The sequence below is a fragment of the Apostichopus japonicus genome, chromosome 15 (genome assembly GCF_037975245.1).
Source record: "Apostichopus japonicus isolate 1M-3 chromosome 15, ASM3797524v1, whole genome shotgun sequence".
Lineage (NCBI taxonomy): Eukaryota > Metazoa > Echinodermata > Holothuroidea > Aspidochirotida > Stichopodidae > Apostichopus > Apostichopus japonicus.
The window spans coordinates 7,044,658-7,059,676 of record NC_092575.1 but is presented as its reverse complement, the minus strand read 5'-3'; the positions used below and the strand labels follow the sequence as shown (position 1 = coordinate 7,059,676).

At 37.9% G+C, this 15,019-nt stretch overlaps 1 protein-coding gene across 6 annotated transcripts in view; it reads right to left on the bottom strand.

The window, feature by feature from the left end:
* The window catches only part of LOC139980476 (nitric oxide synthase-like protein), a 269,723-nt gene that overhangs the window by 24,119 nt on the left and 230,585 nt on the right, over positions 1-15,019 (bottom strand). For all 6 annotated transcript variants that reach the window (XM_071992098.1, XM_071992100.1, XM_071992102.1 and 3 more), the window contains 9 exons: positions 14,418-14,580; positions 11,736-11,827; positions 8,853-8,994; positions 4,785-4,924; positions 4,209-4,383; positions 3,631-3,732; positions 2,046-2,240; positions 1,517-1,608; positions 487-631 (listed from right to left, as the gene is read on the bottom strand). In XM_071992098.1, the coding sequence (XP_071848199.1) occupies positions 487-631; positions 1,517-1,608; positions 2,046-2,240; positions 3,631-3,732; positions 4,209-4,383; positions 4,785-4,924; positions 8,853-8,994; positions 11,736-11,827; positions 14,418-14,580 (1,246 nt within the window). The remainder of the gene's footprint in view (positions 1-486; positions 632-1,516; positions 1,609-2,045; positions 2,241-3,630; positions 3,733-4,208; positions 4,384-4,784; positions 4,925-8,852; positions 8,995-11,735; positions 11,828-14,417; positions 14,581-15,019) is intronic.

Genomic DNA, 15,019 nt, shown 5'->3' with positions numbered 1-15,019 from the left:
ACCAATTTGGGGATGAAGAAATGGCTGATAAAAACTTATATGAAATGAAGAAGGAACACTACTAAGATTTCGTGGCATGAACACCAATAAGGTTGTGAACAATTGCTGACATGAATCACAACTAGTTGCCTTAACTATATTTCACGGTATGCAGGCAATATTATATTTCTACTAAAATATATTTCTAAATAAAATAAAACTGTTAGCAAACTGCTTATCCACTAGAGAGCCTGTGTAGGAGAATGTGTTAAAGTAAGTTGGCCTGACGTTTCGATCCTAGCAGGATCTTCTTCAAAGGCTAAAAGACAAGTAGAAATATATTTCTATCGGGAATACTTTCACTACGTGGATGGAAACAAATGTGTCAAAACTCTCCATCGCTACAAAGGTATTGCAAGTTTTATTATTTCTCTCATCCCCTCCCATGGCCCCTCTTTCACCTCCCCCTCCTCCCTGGGGTAAAGAAAATGTTCAGCAGATACGAACCTTGGCATCGAATGCATGCTTGAATATCTCGCAGAGCACCTTGGCGTACTTCTCTGATCTCCCGGTCTCTGAGGCATACAGGATGGTAGCCTTGATTCGTTTGGCCAAAGCTTTTCCCATTAACTTTGCCGAGAACTTTACGGCCCTGAAAGGTAACACAAAGTATTTCAAAACTCATGCATGTGATGACACAGGAAAATGGGACCACATATATTTGAGGTGAGTACATGCAGTCTTTCCCCCTCTGCCTTTACCCCCTTCCCCCAACCCACCCCCTACTGTTCCTTCTGTGCTAAATCATTGTACTTTATGTTGGTTGCCTATGATTTTAACTTAACTCAAAACTGTCTTTTGGAAGAAATGGTCGGGGAATTACAAACCTTTCCAAAATTATGTCATTGATTATACTTGAACTAGTATCAGGAACATTAAATGTGTTGGCAGGGAGGAGAAGGTGGGTTGGGGGGGGGTGGGGGTGGAGCTAGGAAGAGGAATTTGTAAACTTGCAATTATCAACATCTACAGTTTTTTTTCATCTCCTGCTTCAGTGACGATGTGATCATTCTTGCCGGAGAACATTTGGAAATGTTCTGACAATACAATTAATAAACTAACATATGAGGAGCTTCATATAAGATGGTTCAAGTCCAGACAGGAAAATAATCATCTTTTCTTCATTTTTTTCTCTCTAATTTTGGAGAAAGAAAACTGAATGTGCTGAAAGTAAAACTGCTGAAACAGTTTAGCAGGAAATAGATAATTGGCCCCATTGGCTTAATTCAAGCCCAAAGTCATATTGAGCTTTTCATCTATTACTGTGTGCTTTTAAGTTCAATCTGGAGAGAGAAAAAATTGCTCCTCCTTTTCTATTTGAGTTTCAAAAGAAGACTAAACAGTGCTACCTGTGCTCATTCCTCGTTCTGTTCGGTCCTAACAATTAGTCAAAGTGACACCAAACTTTTTTTTTCCATCCCCCTCTTTTTAACTTTTTTTTTCCATCCCCCTCTTTTTAACTTTTTTTTCCACTTACTTTGCAACTTCTTTGAAAGTCAGTAGTTTCCTCCTCTTCTTCTTTTGACCCTCCTCGGCAGTCTTGAACACGTGAGTCCTCCATGGTTCTTCCTGAGAAAAAAAAAATTAAAACAAAATAAAGTATTAATAAACATATTATTGACTTACCCAGTCAAACAAGTGGCTTACCCATTTAATACTCCAAATTACTACAGGTCCAACTTATATGGAAACTTTTCCCCAACCAGGTGACTGGATGGAAGCTAATAGGGATCAAGTGGCTTTAGTACAGAATGGGGAGGGAGAGGGGTAAACGGACACAGATAAGATGTTGGAATAGGGACGGAAAACAAAGCTTTCACTGCTACTGAAAGCTCACTTAAATAATCTTTTGCCATGTAGGATATTGAGAGCGTTGTTGCATTTTTTTAATTTTTTTATTTCAAAGATGTAGCAGGAGAGCAAAAATATTTAGAATATTTGCAGAATCTCAAAAAATTTAAATTTATTGACAACTTTTTTTATTGGCAGGGATATAATTCACATACCTGGTATTCGTAGGATGGTTTGAGGTTGTACGAAAGCATCTCTTGGTGAAATACAGGAGTGATGCTTCCAGAGATTGGCGGTACGATCCACACCCAATCGGCAGGACAGCCTCCTCGCAACCTCTGCTCGTTCTCCATGTGTTTCAGGAATGATTCCGATGCGGAGTGATGATCCGTGATTGTGACATTTGCTTTCTGCGGGGGGAAGGAGGGGGGCAAGAATGACAACACTGGAACATCAACAATGCAAAACGTATTATGAGTAAACCATAGTGAACTCTATGTGTAAAACGACTTGTATGAGTATTGCGTGTCATATGACGTATATGTGCAAATATATGACTTGGTGAGTGATAACTTGTAGTTTTGAAAACATATGACATGTATCAGTAAATGACTTGTACTTGTAAACATATGACTTGTATGTGTAAACATATATGACTTGTGAATGTAAACACATGACTTGTATTTGAAAACATGATTTGTATTTTGCAAAGACATGATTTGTATTGGTAATCATACGACTTGTGCGTGTTAACATGTGACTTGTATGCATAAACATGTGCAAGTAAGACTTATGTGTGCAAGTAAGACTTATGTGTGCAAGTAAGACTTGTATGTGTAACCATGTGACTTGTGTGCACAAACATATCATTGGTGTGTGTAAACATATGACTTTGACAGTAAATTTACCCCCCTCATGCTTCCTTTCGAGTAACATAAACGAAAAAATCTTGGGAAGTTTGGTAAAAATTTGACAATATAGTATCTTCATCTGCAGGTAAAGTAGGGAAATGAAACCGAAATAATTTACAACCTTTTGGTCGGGCCTACAAAATTTGCAACAGAAAAGCAAAATGATATCAAAATGAGTTGACTAAGCCAACTTTGTTCTTCATAACCTGAAGACCCAACTGTCGGTTGACCCACGATGATTTTATCATCATTCGATCGTAAATCTCCTTCTTAGTTTCCATGCAAACTTTGGAATATCTTTTAGGTGTGAATGTTTTAAACAAGTCCAACGTCATTCTCTTACAGTTCATTCCGTGAGTTAAATTCATACACGACTGTCCGGTTTCATGACTGTCCGGTTTCACGACTGTCCGGTTTCAAGAAACAACTTCAAAGTTCTCCATCTTCTTTATTTTCATACAAGTTCTGAATGCCTCCCTAGAGATTGATTTTTCATGACGAGAATTAGTCCATTAACCATTAGTTGCATTTTTCAGCTCTCTTGACCTCAACTTACTGAAACTTTATCTCTCATGCAAACAGACTGGTCAGTTTGAAAGAGTTGGTTTGTTCACACCTTGCCATGTCTGCCTTGATCTGGTAGTGATTTGGCTACTAGCTGTGTGATGAGTTGCATAATAGACGAATAGGCAGCTCAACTAAGGTGCGAAAAGATGGGACTGATCACTCAGCTAACCAACTGGAAAAAAACCTGCTGTTCAGTACAAACGGCAGGTTTTTGGATGCAACCTATAGCTAATAGACACTTTCGTGGCATGTTCTCTTAAACCATGAGCAAAATATCGTACTTTATGAATAAGCAATGAATCAACGACAAAGAAACACCAACCTGAAAGCTGTGCATGACCGCTACGTTGGCTTCTACCACTGCCTTATCCTTCCACAGGGTTGCATTCGTGCTGACATCAAGGCCCATCTTCCTTGCAATGGTCTGCAAAATGAACATAAAAATTAAGATGGAAGTGAGCGAATGAATGAACGACAGGGCACCTAAAGGAAGAAAAATCCGACGTCAATTTCCGTGGCCAAAAAATTATTACAAATGTATGTATGCATTCGTATGTACTTTAGATCCTAACGCACAAACTCGCGTAGAAGCCTTATTGGCCTATCAAAGCCCCAAGCATACCGAAGTCAGTCTCTTAGATTCATGTTTAACGTCCATGATTACGAATTGTCAATTGTCAACAACTCTGTAAGGGGACGACATACATTAATCTTGGAGTGACTCAAACTGGGGACCTTATGAGTGGAAGGCACCAGCGTTAACCAATACCATCACCAATACCAAAACCATCACCAACAAATACCACCTTTTCCTTCACATCAAATATGCAACAACAACAACAACAACAAATTTTTTTATCGTCTCCCTAAATTGTTCAAAATGGCGGTCTCTCTGCTCACCTCGCACATATTCAGCCTGTTTTCATCGCAGAAGTCTCTAGCTCCTATTTCAGTCTCCATGTACCATCCGTTGAACGGAATACCGGTGAACTGCAGCCCTCCGAGATCGAGCATGATGCAAGAGACTGCTGGAAGAGCGTACCACCTCAAACCTAGGTCGGCAAACCAGTCATAACTATACAGGAAAGCAAAAGTTAGAAATTGCACAAGAGAGTTGTTTTTTTAAATAATCATTATTGGTTATTGTAAAGAGAAGTTAAAAAAACATTCAAAGCAAAAGTCTTAGAAATGACAGAGAAACTCTATCATATTCACATGTTATTAACAAAATTATGCAATTAAGGCAATTTTTATATGCTATGCATTTTTTTGATAAATCAAAATTTTGTAATATATGGGGTGGAAGAACTTAGGTAGGGCCCTCTGCAGGGCAGGTGGGTTCCAAAGCACACTACAGGTTCGGAAACCTTGCTGAATTTTAAGCTGGTATCGAAAATTTCCCACACCCGTCATTTGCGAAGGTGTACAACAACAGGGCACACAAATACACAAATGGGTAAGACAAATGGCACTCACTTTGGATGTGACATGTGCACCTCCAGGATCAATTCTTGAGGTATATCATAGACCTCTGGATCTTGGCCGTTAGCTTGTAGAACGAGAGGTAATATATCCCAAGCTCCCCCACTCCCCTTCCATCCAAGTTTTTGGCAAACCTGGGAAAGAGAAAAAACATTTAACAATGAAAAGACCAACATATGACCAGCCAAACATTTTCAAACTTGACACTGCAGAATACACAGGTAAAATTTATACATGATCTTTGTAATATTTCACACATTCCAACCATGGCCTGTTTAATTTCTGTAGGTAAAACGTTGACATTACCTAAAAATTAGTTACATTCAGTTGTGTTTTTTAAGTGTGCAGTCCCCTCATGCATACCACAGTAGAAAACTGTAAATAAAAGATTGCTGCATCATACTTTCGACAAACCTGGAGTCACTGCCGCTACACTGTAACACTTCCATCTGATTCCTTTTATATCTGGCAATCAAAAGGGGTATGATCTAAGTGAGATTGAAACTTGGTGTCAGAGGTAGCATCAAGATATGGTGTCAGAAGTGGTATCAAGATATGGTGTCAGAAGTGGTATCTAGATATGGTGTCAGCAGTGGTATCAAGATATGGTGTCAGAAGTGGTATCAAGATATGGTGTCAGAAGTGGTATCAAGATATGGTGTCAGAAGTGGTATCAAGATATGGTGTCAGAGTGGTATCAAGATATGGTGTCAGAAGTGGTATCAAGATATGGTGTCAGAAGTGGTATCAAGATATGGTGTCAGAAGTGGACTGGAAGCAGATGCCATCAATGAGGACCTGTTTTATCTACTTTAAATGTCAGCCGGTACTTAACACTGGTGAAAAAAATATGAGCAGGTTCTCAACTTCTTTAAAGATTCAATATAAATTTGATATTTTTGTTGTCATCTTGTTATCTTCGCCATCGATATGTGTGACAAGAGATCTTTCTCATCCTGGTTTCCTTCTGTATCTGAACAAAAAAAAGGGTACTATCAGCTGCTTCCCCAAGCCCAGCTGGATTCCGTTAGGCATTCACCTTCCTCAATAATATCCAATACACCTCCTCCTATCTTAATACATACACTATTTAAAGTAAATTCTGTTCTAACCATTCAATATATATGGTATAGACAAGTATGGGAACCAGAATGGGAACCAGATCGCTGGTAGGTACTTTCCCTGTCAGATCTATGTTTCAGAGTCCTAACAGGTGTCAAAAGTTGGATTGATTTGAAATATAAACACAGCTTGTTTGAATGAAAGGCTTAAACCAGCCTCCTATTGCATGTGTGCACCCCATTATTGGGTTAAATATGTTTTCATTTGGGCATAGTTACTCTAAAAACATGATCCATTATTAGTGTCATGTTGGTGCCATGGGAGGTTGCTTATCTGCTTTCGAATGGCACTTTCTGTCCATTTCAATTAAGGAGAGGAGAATACAGACATGGGGCAGATGTGGTTGCAGACAGGGCAAGGCTCTATCTCTTTTGAGGGTTATTGGGGTTAGAGCAAGCAATGAAGATAGGGGATTGAAGGGGATATATAGGTAGACCCTTTTGACAGGAATTATGCAAGAGGGACAATTGCAAGTCATCTATCAGCCATATGTACTTCACTTCAACTCTCATTTTTTTTACTTTTTTTTTACTTTTTTATTTACTTTTTTTTTTATACTTTTTTTATATTTTTATTTGGACACTAAACAATCTACTTTGAATCTGATCAAAACTCTCAAGGGCAGGATGGAAGGTTTTGGGGGAATAATTTTGGGGATCATAATCCATAGAAAGTACTGCAGAACAAAGTTTTATTCAATTACAGGGGTGTAAATAGGGTCTGGGGAGGGGATGGGTAATACTTAGCTTTGTATTCCTCACCTAGATAGATATCTAGTGCTTGTAAAGTTACGATGTGAAACGTCTTTAACACCGACGGTAATAACATTCTGAATACTGTCTCAATTGATAAATTATGTCCTACGTACTGTGTAACTACATGCTGGGCAAAAAGGATCAAACTGCTACACGTTGTTATGAAATACATGCACCAGTGTGGTGTGTAGACCAAAACTTAAAAGTCTGTTCCATAGTTTTATGAAGAGACAACAAATTTCGGAACCACTTTTTGAAATTGTTCTGGAAAACTTCTGGAACATAAGTATTCCCTACAGCTAGCTAGCTAAAGCTTATAGATACAATATCACTATAATTTCAGCTGGCTAAAGCTAGCTACAACTAGCTACAGGAGAGTAGCTAGAGTACGGTTTCTTCATTCCAGTATTGGTATCCCAACTAACAATTTGTTTTAAACAACAGTTTCCGCCAAGTTCATATGTTGTCCATTTTTAGCTTATATCCATGTCTAGAATAATTCACATAATTACATGTTGTCAATATTTTTACCAATGCAATTTACAAAACTCCATCATATTAATTTCCAAGCTCTAGATTTTGCTGACCCTCTCTCATCCCTCACTCCCCCTCCCCACCCCAATCCCTGCCCCCACAATTACTTAAGGAACTCTATAAATTCCAAACATAAGCCATACTTGTGATTCCTACCATGTGTTTCTAAAAGACATGTACTGTTTCAAGAATCCTACTGTAACTTTGAACTTTTTTTATTACCTGTTCTGTTCTCATTTGATATTTAATATACTGTGAAATGATCTCAGTCAAGAGTTAAATTCCCTCTAGGGAAATAAGGTGGTTACCCCTGACATCAATCATTCAGGCTGTGACATTGCAAGGAAATTGTCACATTGTAAACAGTTTACTGTGTGGGCTTGATCAATAAGAAACTGCTGTTGAAAATTTTTTATGGAAATTATCAATTATTGTTTGCAAGGTTAAAAGGGACCTGGATAGGTGATGCATGGCTACCTTCCTCTTGATTCTAGTAAGAATAATTTACCAAGTTTCGGTCAAAATTCAAAGCTTTTTACAAATGGTACAAACTTTACAGAGGTTACAGCATGCGAAAAAAAAACCCACTTCCACACACTTCACAATATATGTTTTGTGCATTTCTGCAACTGTCACAAAGGGGAGGGGGGGGTTCTTTAGAAAAGCAAAATGCATTTTAATAGAATGAAGATAGTTCCCTTGTAAACTTGTTTGGATACACAAAACTGTAGACAATTCAAATATGAAAAAAATTGTCAGTGTTTCATATTGTTTAGAAGTCTGAGAATTTAATATTATGACAAACCATTTCGTTGCGATCAGTGATGTGCAACTTTGCAGATTTTCATTGGAAGCAAATCGCAGAATAAGTCCGTTCAATAGGAACAGTCCAGAGTGAAATTTAGTTTTGACTTATGCCGGAAAGACGAATACATTCTAAGCATACTGGTGAAATTTTGGTATCCAACTCTGACATGGCGTTCTTGAGACATGGTCATACGGATAATTGAAATTTTTCACAGTATATGTACCCAAAAGTGAACTTGAAGCACACAGGTGTGATGTCATAGTTTTAATACATGCTGACAGCAAAATAATTTGTTTTTTTCATTTAATTTTCATTTAATTTTATTGACCTTGGTTTTGGATAATGGTTACAACAGAAGTTGATAGAAGTGTAATATTCATACTGATGTGCATCCCAGGCCAATTTTGAGGTAGAAAAAACTTGTTTATATTATGAAAATTCTAAAGCAAAACAAACATAAAACAAATTTGTTGGTGTGTTTCACTTCTGCTGCAAGACAAGTCAACTTCAAATGTCATCTACATAGAAAACGGTACATAGGAATTTGATGCAAATATCACCAGGATGCTTAGAATATGATCCTCTTTTGTCTGTCAAATGTTAAGAATTGCTATTCTAGTTAGAGATCTACCACTGGGGATTCCTATCCTGTATTGTCAAGTAAAGATGTCAACTAACAACCACTTTTACGTTCCGGCGGGAAAAACTGCTATCGATGATGGGGTCAATGAACCGGTTCCATCCAATTCTTACTACATGGCATTTTCGAGAGAAATGGTTTCCTATCCGAGGGGTCATTGAACCGGTTACCAATTTGGCGAGGAGATTGCACTCGAGTCTTACCTCCGTGAACTCGAGATTAGCGGGATCACCTATAAGTTTGCCATCTGGTTGCTTGTAGCAAGCGTAACGTATCAGCTGTGGATTCCATACTCGAAAATCGTGTTCACCGTCTGTTCTCGGCGGGAAAATTGTGATCGCCGATCTGAAATGAAGAAGAGAAAGAATATGGAAAATATTCGACGACTTAGAAACGTAGATCTGAAGATACAAATTGTGAAATAGCAGGTTGACAATCAATAGAGTTGCTGAAAAAGGATTAAGATGGGTAAGCCCAGCTATATCCCTATAATCCTAGTAAAAATATCAGCAGGTGTAATCCCTGAACTGTCAAATTATATCATACTCACTGTTCTCCTGTATACAGTTCACAAATCATGTTTAATAACTAACAAAGCAAGAGTTCATAGTCAGACATGCTGACATTTTTCTATGGCTGGCTTTCATCAGAAAAGATGACTCCAAAGATCTTTCTAACTCAGTGTCATGCAAAATGATGTCTAATTATTTTAGGCAGATTTGGTCCACAGACGACTGTCTTTTTTCTTTTCTTAAAGAACCTGGCAATTCTAGTTAATGGCAAAATTTTTGATGGTAGTCCGTTCATCTGTTCGGAGAACCAAAATTAGCGGTTTGAGGTTGTCAGAGGTTGTCCTGTGGACGACAGATTGCATTGTGACTAAATACCCCCCACCCCCCCCCCCTCCCATAGGTAAGTAAAATGATAAATCAGTATCCTACCCAAGGTTGCCCTTCTATTCATCAACCTACACGTAGATCTCTCCTACAGTGTACATATTGGTGTTTTATTCATCAATCCACACGTATCTCGCCTACAGTGTTCATATTGGTCATTGATATTTTGCTACATTTTTTCTTTGGATTGTAGCTTCTATTCAACTTACATGAAGCATGCAATTAACTTCGGGTATTTCAATTTCAAAAACAATACACTTTATGCCAGTATACAGCACAGTAACTACATGATGACATATACTGTGACATTCTCAAAACACTGGGTTGACAAATAGCCTAGTGGTATCTGTCCTCTTATATACTTTCTTGTACACCCCCCTCCCACCACTCAACCCACCCCCCCCCCCCCCGCCCACAAGAAATTGCACAAATTGTTCTTTATCAACATAGCAACACACTTGTTTCACCACTTGGGTATTAGAGTGGAATGTACAACTTTTTGCCCTTTATCATGATTGATTATGTTTTTATGCGGTCACACTTATGTCCCAGGCATCTTCCTCTCACCTGCCTGTGACCTTATGTTTGGAATACATGCATGTTCAAGTGAAATCATGCAAGACTGTTGAACTTTTGAATCGATTTTCTTTGAATTTTGAAATCAAAGTTATACTGTACATGTGGAGTCGTCTGTTGACTGTTTTTACTATTTATATGCACATTACCTGCGTATGTGGATTCCTCTGTTAACCTTTTGAACATTGATCATACTAGGGTTACCAATTTAAAGAACAATTTAAAATATTACAGGACTGAAAGTGCCTCCCTAAATTTCGAAGCAGTTTTGGCATTTTTGTCCACATTTGACCAGTTTTTTTTATCAATTTGGAGATGACAAAGTTGCGATTAGTATGTTGGAATTCGTCATTCAAGATATTCACTAGGATATTTAAAGTAAAGTAAATATTCATGTTAGGCCTGTACACATTAAGTACACCGTTTTCCAGGACCTAACGTTGGACTAACCATCTGTACGCAGCGTTGGCCTGTAACTGTGTCTTAATTAATGCCTACAAAATCCCTAGCACAGTAATAGAACGCTTCACAAGTAAATTGCCACTGGTAAGATATGATGCAAAACGTGCCTGGAACTATACCGTTAAACATGCATCAAAGGTAAAGGTCTCCATCGTCTCTGTACTGACGGAGAAACCTCCCATAATTAAATCGTTGCTGACTAACCCGGGATAAGCTTACTCGGCTGCTTGGTTCATGATCTGTACTATACGTAACTACTGAGGTGATGTGAAGACGAGCAGTCACGGCTTTGAATAACTGCCTGGGCGATCGGTCGCGTGTGAAGAATAGTATTTACTGAAGTGAGCCCTCTAAATTATAAAGTGACTTGCTCTCAAGTTGCTATCACATAAACATGCACACGCATAAGCTTTACACATTACAATGATGGAAAGCCACGTTATAGGAACATCACACAGACAGATCAGGCAAGTGCCTAGGGTCCCCCGAGATCAAAGGGGCCCACGGTCCAGAGGCCTCTATGAACACTTCCAGGCAAAACATAAACAACTTTCTATTTTCGCGGGTTGAGCCAGTAAAACTTAATAACGGGGAAGGGGATGGGGGCAGGGGGTGGTTAAATTGAATAAGGGTCAACGGGGCCCGATGATTCAAGCGGCCTCTGTGAACTCTGTCAGACAATACATGATAACTTTATATATCCAGTTGAACCAGTAAATCTTAATAAAGAGGGGCGGGAGGGGGTAACATTTATTATGGGGAGGGGAGGGGGAAACATGTGGTGTCTCTGTCCACAGAGGGTTTTGATCTGTGACTGTGTAAAGGGAGAGTGAAAATGGCAAGGCGGGATCAGATACCTTACATGTTCCTATGTATGACATAATGAGAAGTGTCAAACTGCATTGTCCAACCTCCTCCATGCATATATTTCTTGAAATTCCCACTGGTAATTGTTACGTATGTGGTCAATAGTCACAAAGAAAGTGGCTCAACAAAACTCTGTGGTGCTACCCGAAGGTGACCAGAAGTTGACCTACGGCCTAACTCGAGGCCTGACCGGTACCTGTTTCTTTCCGACCTTACTAGGTAACATGTCTGAGCTTATAATTCTGCCAAATAAAACTTTGCATACGGTAGTCCTCACTGTCTTACCTCAAGTTGCCCTTATTTGTTGCATAGCCCATGTGGTTACATATTGCGTGGTACATATCATGAGCGGTCGTCGCATTTCTAGCATCAAAAACCTGAAGGAAAAATAAATACATAAAATTATGTTGTAAAATATGATTTGTCGACTGATTATTTTGTGGTACTTTTTTATGAAACGTCACCCAAGACATAGGTCCTATCCATGAAAACCAAAATTTCGTAGTTGTCACGATTTTCAAATAAACCTGTTTGATGTTTTAATGTTGAATGTTCTGTCACGTTCTGTCCATATCAAGAATGGTTTGATCGGGCAGACAAATAGAATAAAACACCGTCCGCAACTCTCACAAGCACTAGAGGAGAAGAAGAAGGGGGAAATCGTGTCAATACCTGGCATAATCAATGATCTATGTCAGGGTTACCCCCCCCCCTACGAACCCCTGTGGATGTCAGAGTTGTCTACGAACCCCCAACTTTTCGAGACACGATCTGGGTCATTATTATACTATAATACGCATAACAGTGCTTCGTAAAAGATCAAGTTCATAGTATAATATTGTAATGAAATAAAAACGTGTTTCATAATTCAGTCATTAATCACATGCACGGTACGTACGGTATTATGGCAACATATGCGTATGGAACGCGAAAAGAGTTTGTCGATAGGTACGACTTTTGTACATTACTAAATTATATGAAATATTAGATTATAGTTGAACAAAAAGTACTCTAGTTTAACTTTCAGAAACGTCTCACGAACCCCTTGGGATGGACTCACGCACCCCCTGGGGGTTCATGCACCCCAGTTAGGGTACCCTCTATGTGATATAATTACTCGCCTGCATGAAAAGGTCAATGTCATTCATATTCATGACCTCATATGCATATTCGAAGCTATTCCTTCATAGTACGACCCAGCTGGGACAATATGAGCTGTATGAATAAACTTACTTTTATTCAATAAAGGTTTGTAACTGTTTGTAATGTCAATGAGAGTTTTTAAACTATTTTTTTTTTCTATCTTTATTCAAAAAACATCTTTGTGTATCTTTTGTACATCTAACACAAAATTGCAAGAAGGAAAAGGAAAAAAAATGACATAACTTAGATAACAAGCAAGATCTCGAAAGAAAGTATTGTAATTGAATCAGCATAAGCAAGAACTTCATGCTGTTTTTGATTGATCATATACTTATATATAAAGACTTATGTATATTAGAGGAAACTGAATTTTCCACTTCCACTAAAAGACTTATGTATATTAGAGGAAACTGAATTTTCCACTTCCACTAAAAGAGTTTTGACAGTTGATATGCAAGGATATTATAGAGCCGTTATACAAGCGTTTGAAAATTGCCAAAATATGGCTGCATGCATGCATAGTATCGTTTCTATAATACAAGCAATGCACTGCAAAGTATAGCCAGCATTCTCGTACAATCCTATCACACGCTTCACTGTATATAACACATGTGTAGGCCTATATATACATCTCCTGTCAACTTAAACGAAGCATGCAGCCTATAATAATTTCCCACTCGATGGCATATATGACGTTTATCTCTTTCGTCACTAAGGATGAAATATAACTCACTATACCCTATTAATATCTGGTCCAAGAATACATCACATGTAGCCTCTCCATTGGTTTCTTCGCATTATTATTATGATTATTATTCTACACTGGCAAGAAAATGCCTCGAATGCAAAAAGGTCAAAGTTGATGAATTACATGTTATTACAAGTTATGTTCATTTTGATGATGAACATACTAAGGTAAACGTATATAGGCTATATTACTGTTGTCAAGACTAACTTAATCGGTGATGACAAATTGATAATGTGATTTTCTTCTTCCAAATTTGCTCTTCAGAAGTTCCATTGTTAGCTTTGTTTGTATTTCTGTACCCCTCGTTACCAACCAGACCCCCATATTAAGTACTGTAATATACTCAATGATAATAATTCATTCGTATCGTCGTCGCTTCATCATGTTTTGCGTCACGCTAATTTAACATCACGGTTTGCCAGAAGTATATACCGATTGTTTTCGTTCATATACGGAGGAGGGGCAGAAACTGGAAGGATTTGACCACGCAACACCGATAGTCTTGAGGTGTACAATGACAGAGCCGATGAGGGGGGTGGGCAAGATAACTACCGCTTACCCTGTACTAACCAGGGGTGTCGAAAGAACAACTGAGTCAACGGGCATCTATTTTGAACTCCTCATTTCCTCATTTAATGAAGATGATCATTCTTTATTTAATATCCTTCGGGCTCACTATCTGACCTGGGCATGGGCCTATATATATATATATATTCATATATATATATAGGCATATATATAGGCATATATATATACGGAGGCCCGTGGTTCGAATCCCGGTGGAGGCTGAAAGTTTTTTCACTGTTCTTGATTTTCCAACTCATTACGATTTTCATTTATATATATATATATATATATAAAAATATATATATATATATATATATAAATATATATATATATATATATATATATGCCTATATATATGAAGTCCTATATATAGGCCTATATATATATATAAATATATATATATATATATAATACATAGAGGCCTATATATATGTATTATATATATAGACCTATATATATAGGCCTATATATATATATATATATATATATATATATATATAACTATTCACCTGTAGTTTCGTCCACTGGATTCTGCCGATACACCGCGGTGCGTTCCTCCATGCTGTTTTAGCACCAAAGATGAGTTCCATTTCAGTGAGGTCATAGATACCCTTTTGTTCAATGCTACTTTCAACTTCATCCCACCTTTTCTTGTGTGCGGGTGTGTCAGCTCTGAAAGAAAATATTGAATCATTAATGTTTCATCACAACATTTTGAACATACACGTTAATTGAAAATGATTGCAAATGATATTAAAGCAACCCTACTTTACATCATATTTACTCAAAAAACAACAACGACAACTACCACTTCAAAGTACTACTTCATAATAGTGTAATGCTACGTCTGAATGATATGTCTGCATAAAAAGGGTATTTTTCGATGCAGAACGATTTTATGCAGCACTGTGACTTTATTCTATATTAAGAGCGTATAATAATAACATGTAGACCTATTTGTTATTACGATTACACGTTAAGTGTTGTAGCCTAGCTATATGACTAGACTAGTGTTCTCATGCCACTTGAAGCGTAAAAGTTGCATAAATGTTAGTCGTGTTAGTGATGCAACAAAGTGAGGGGGGCTTTCCTACAGGTGTAATTGGGTTGC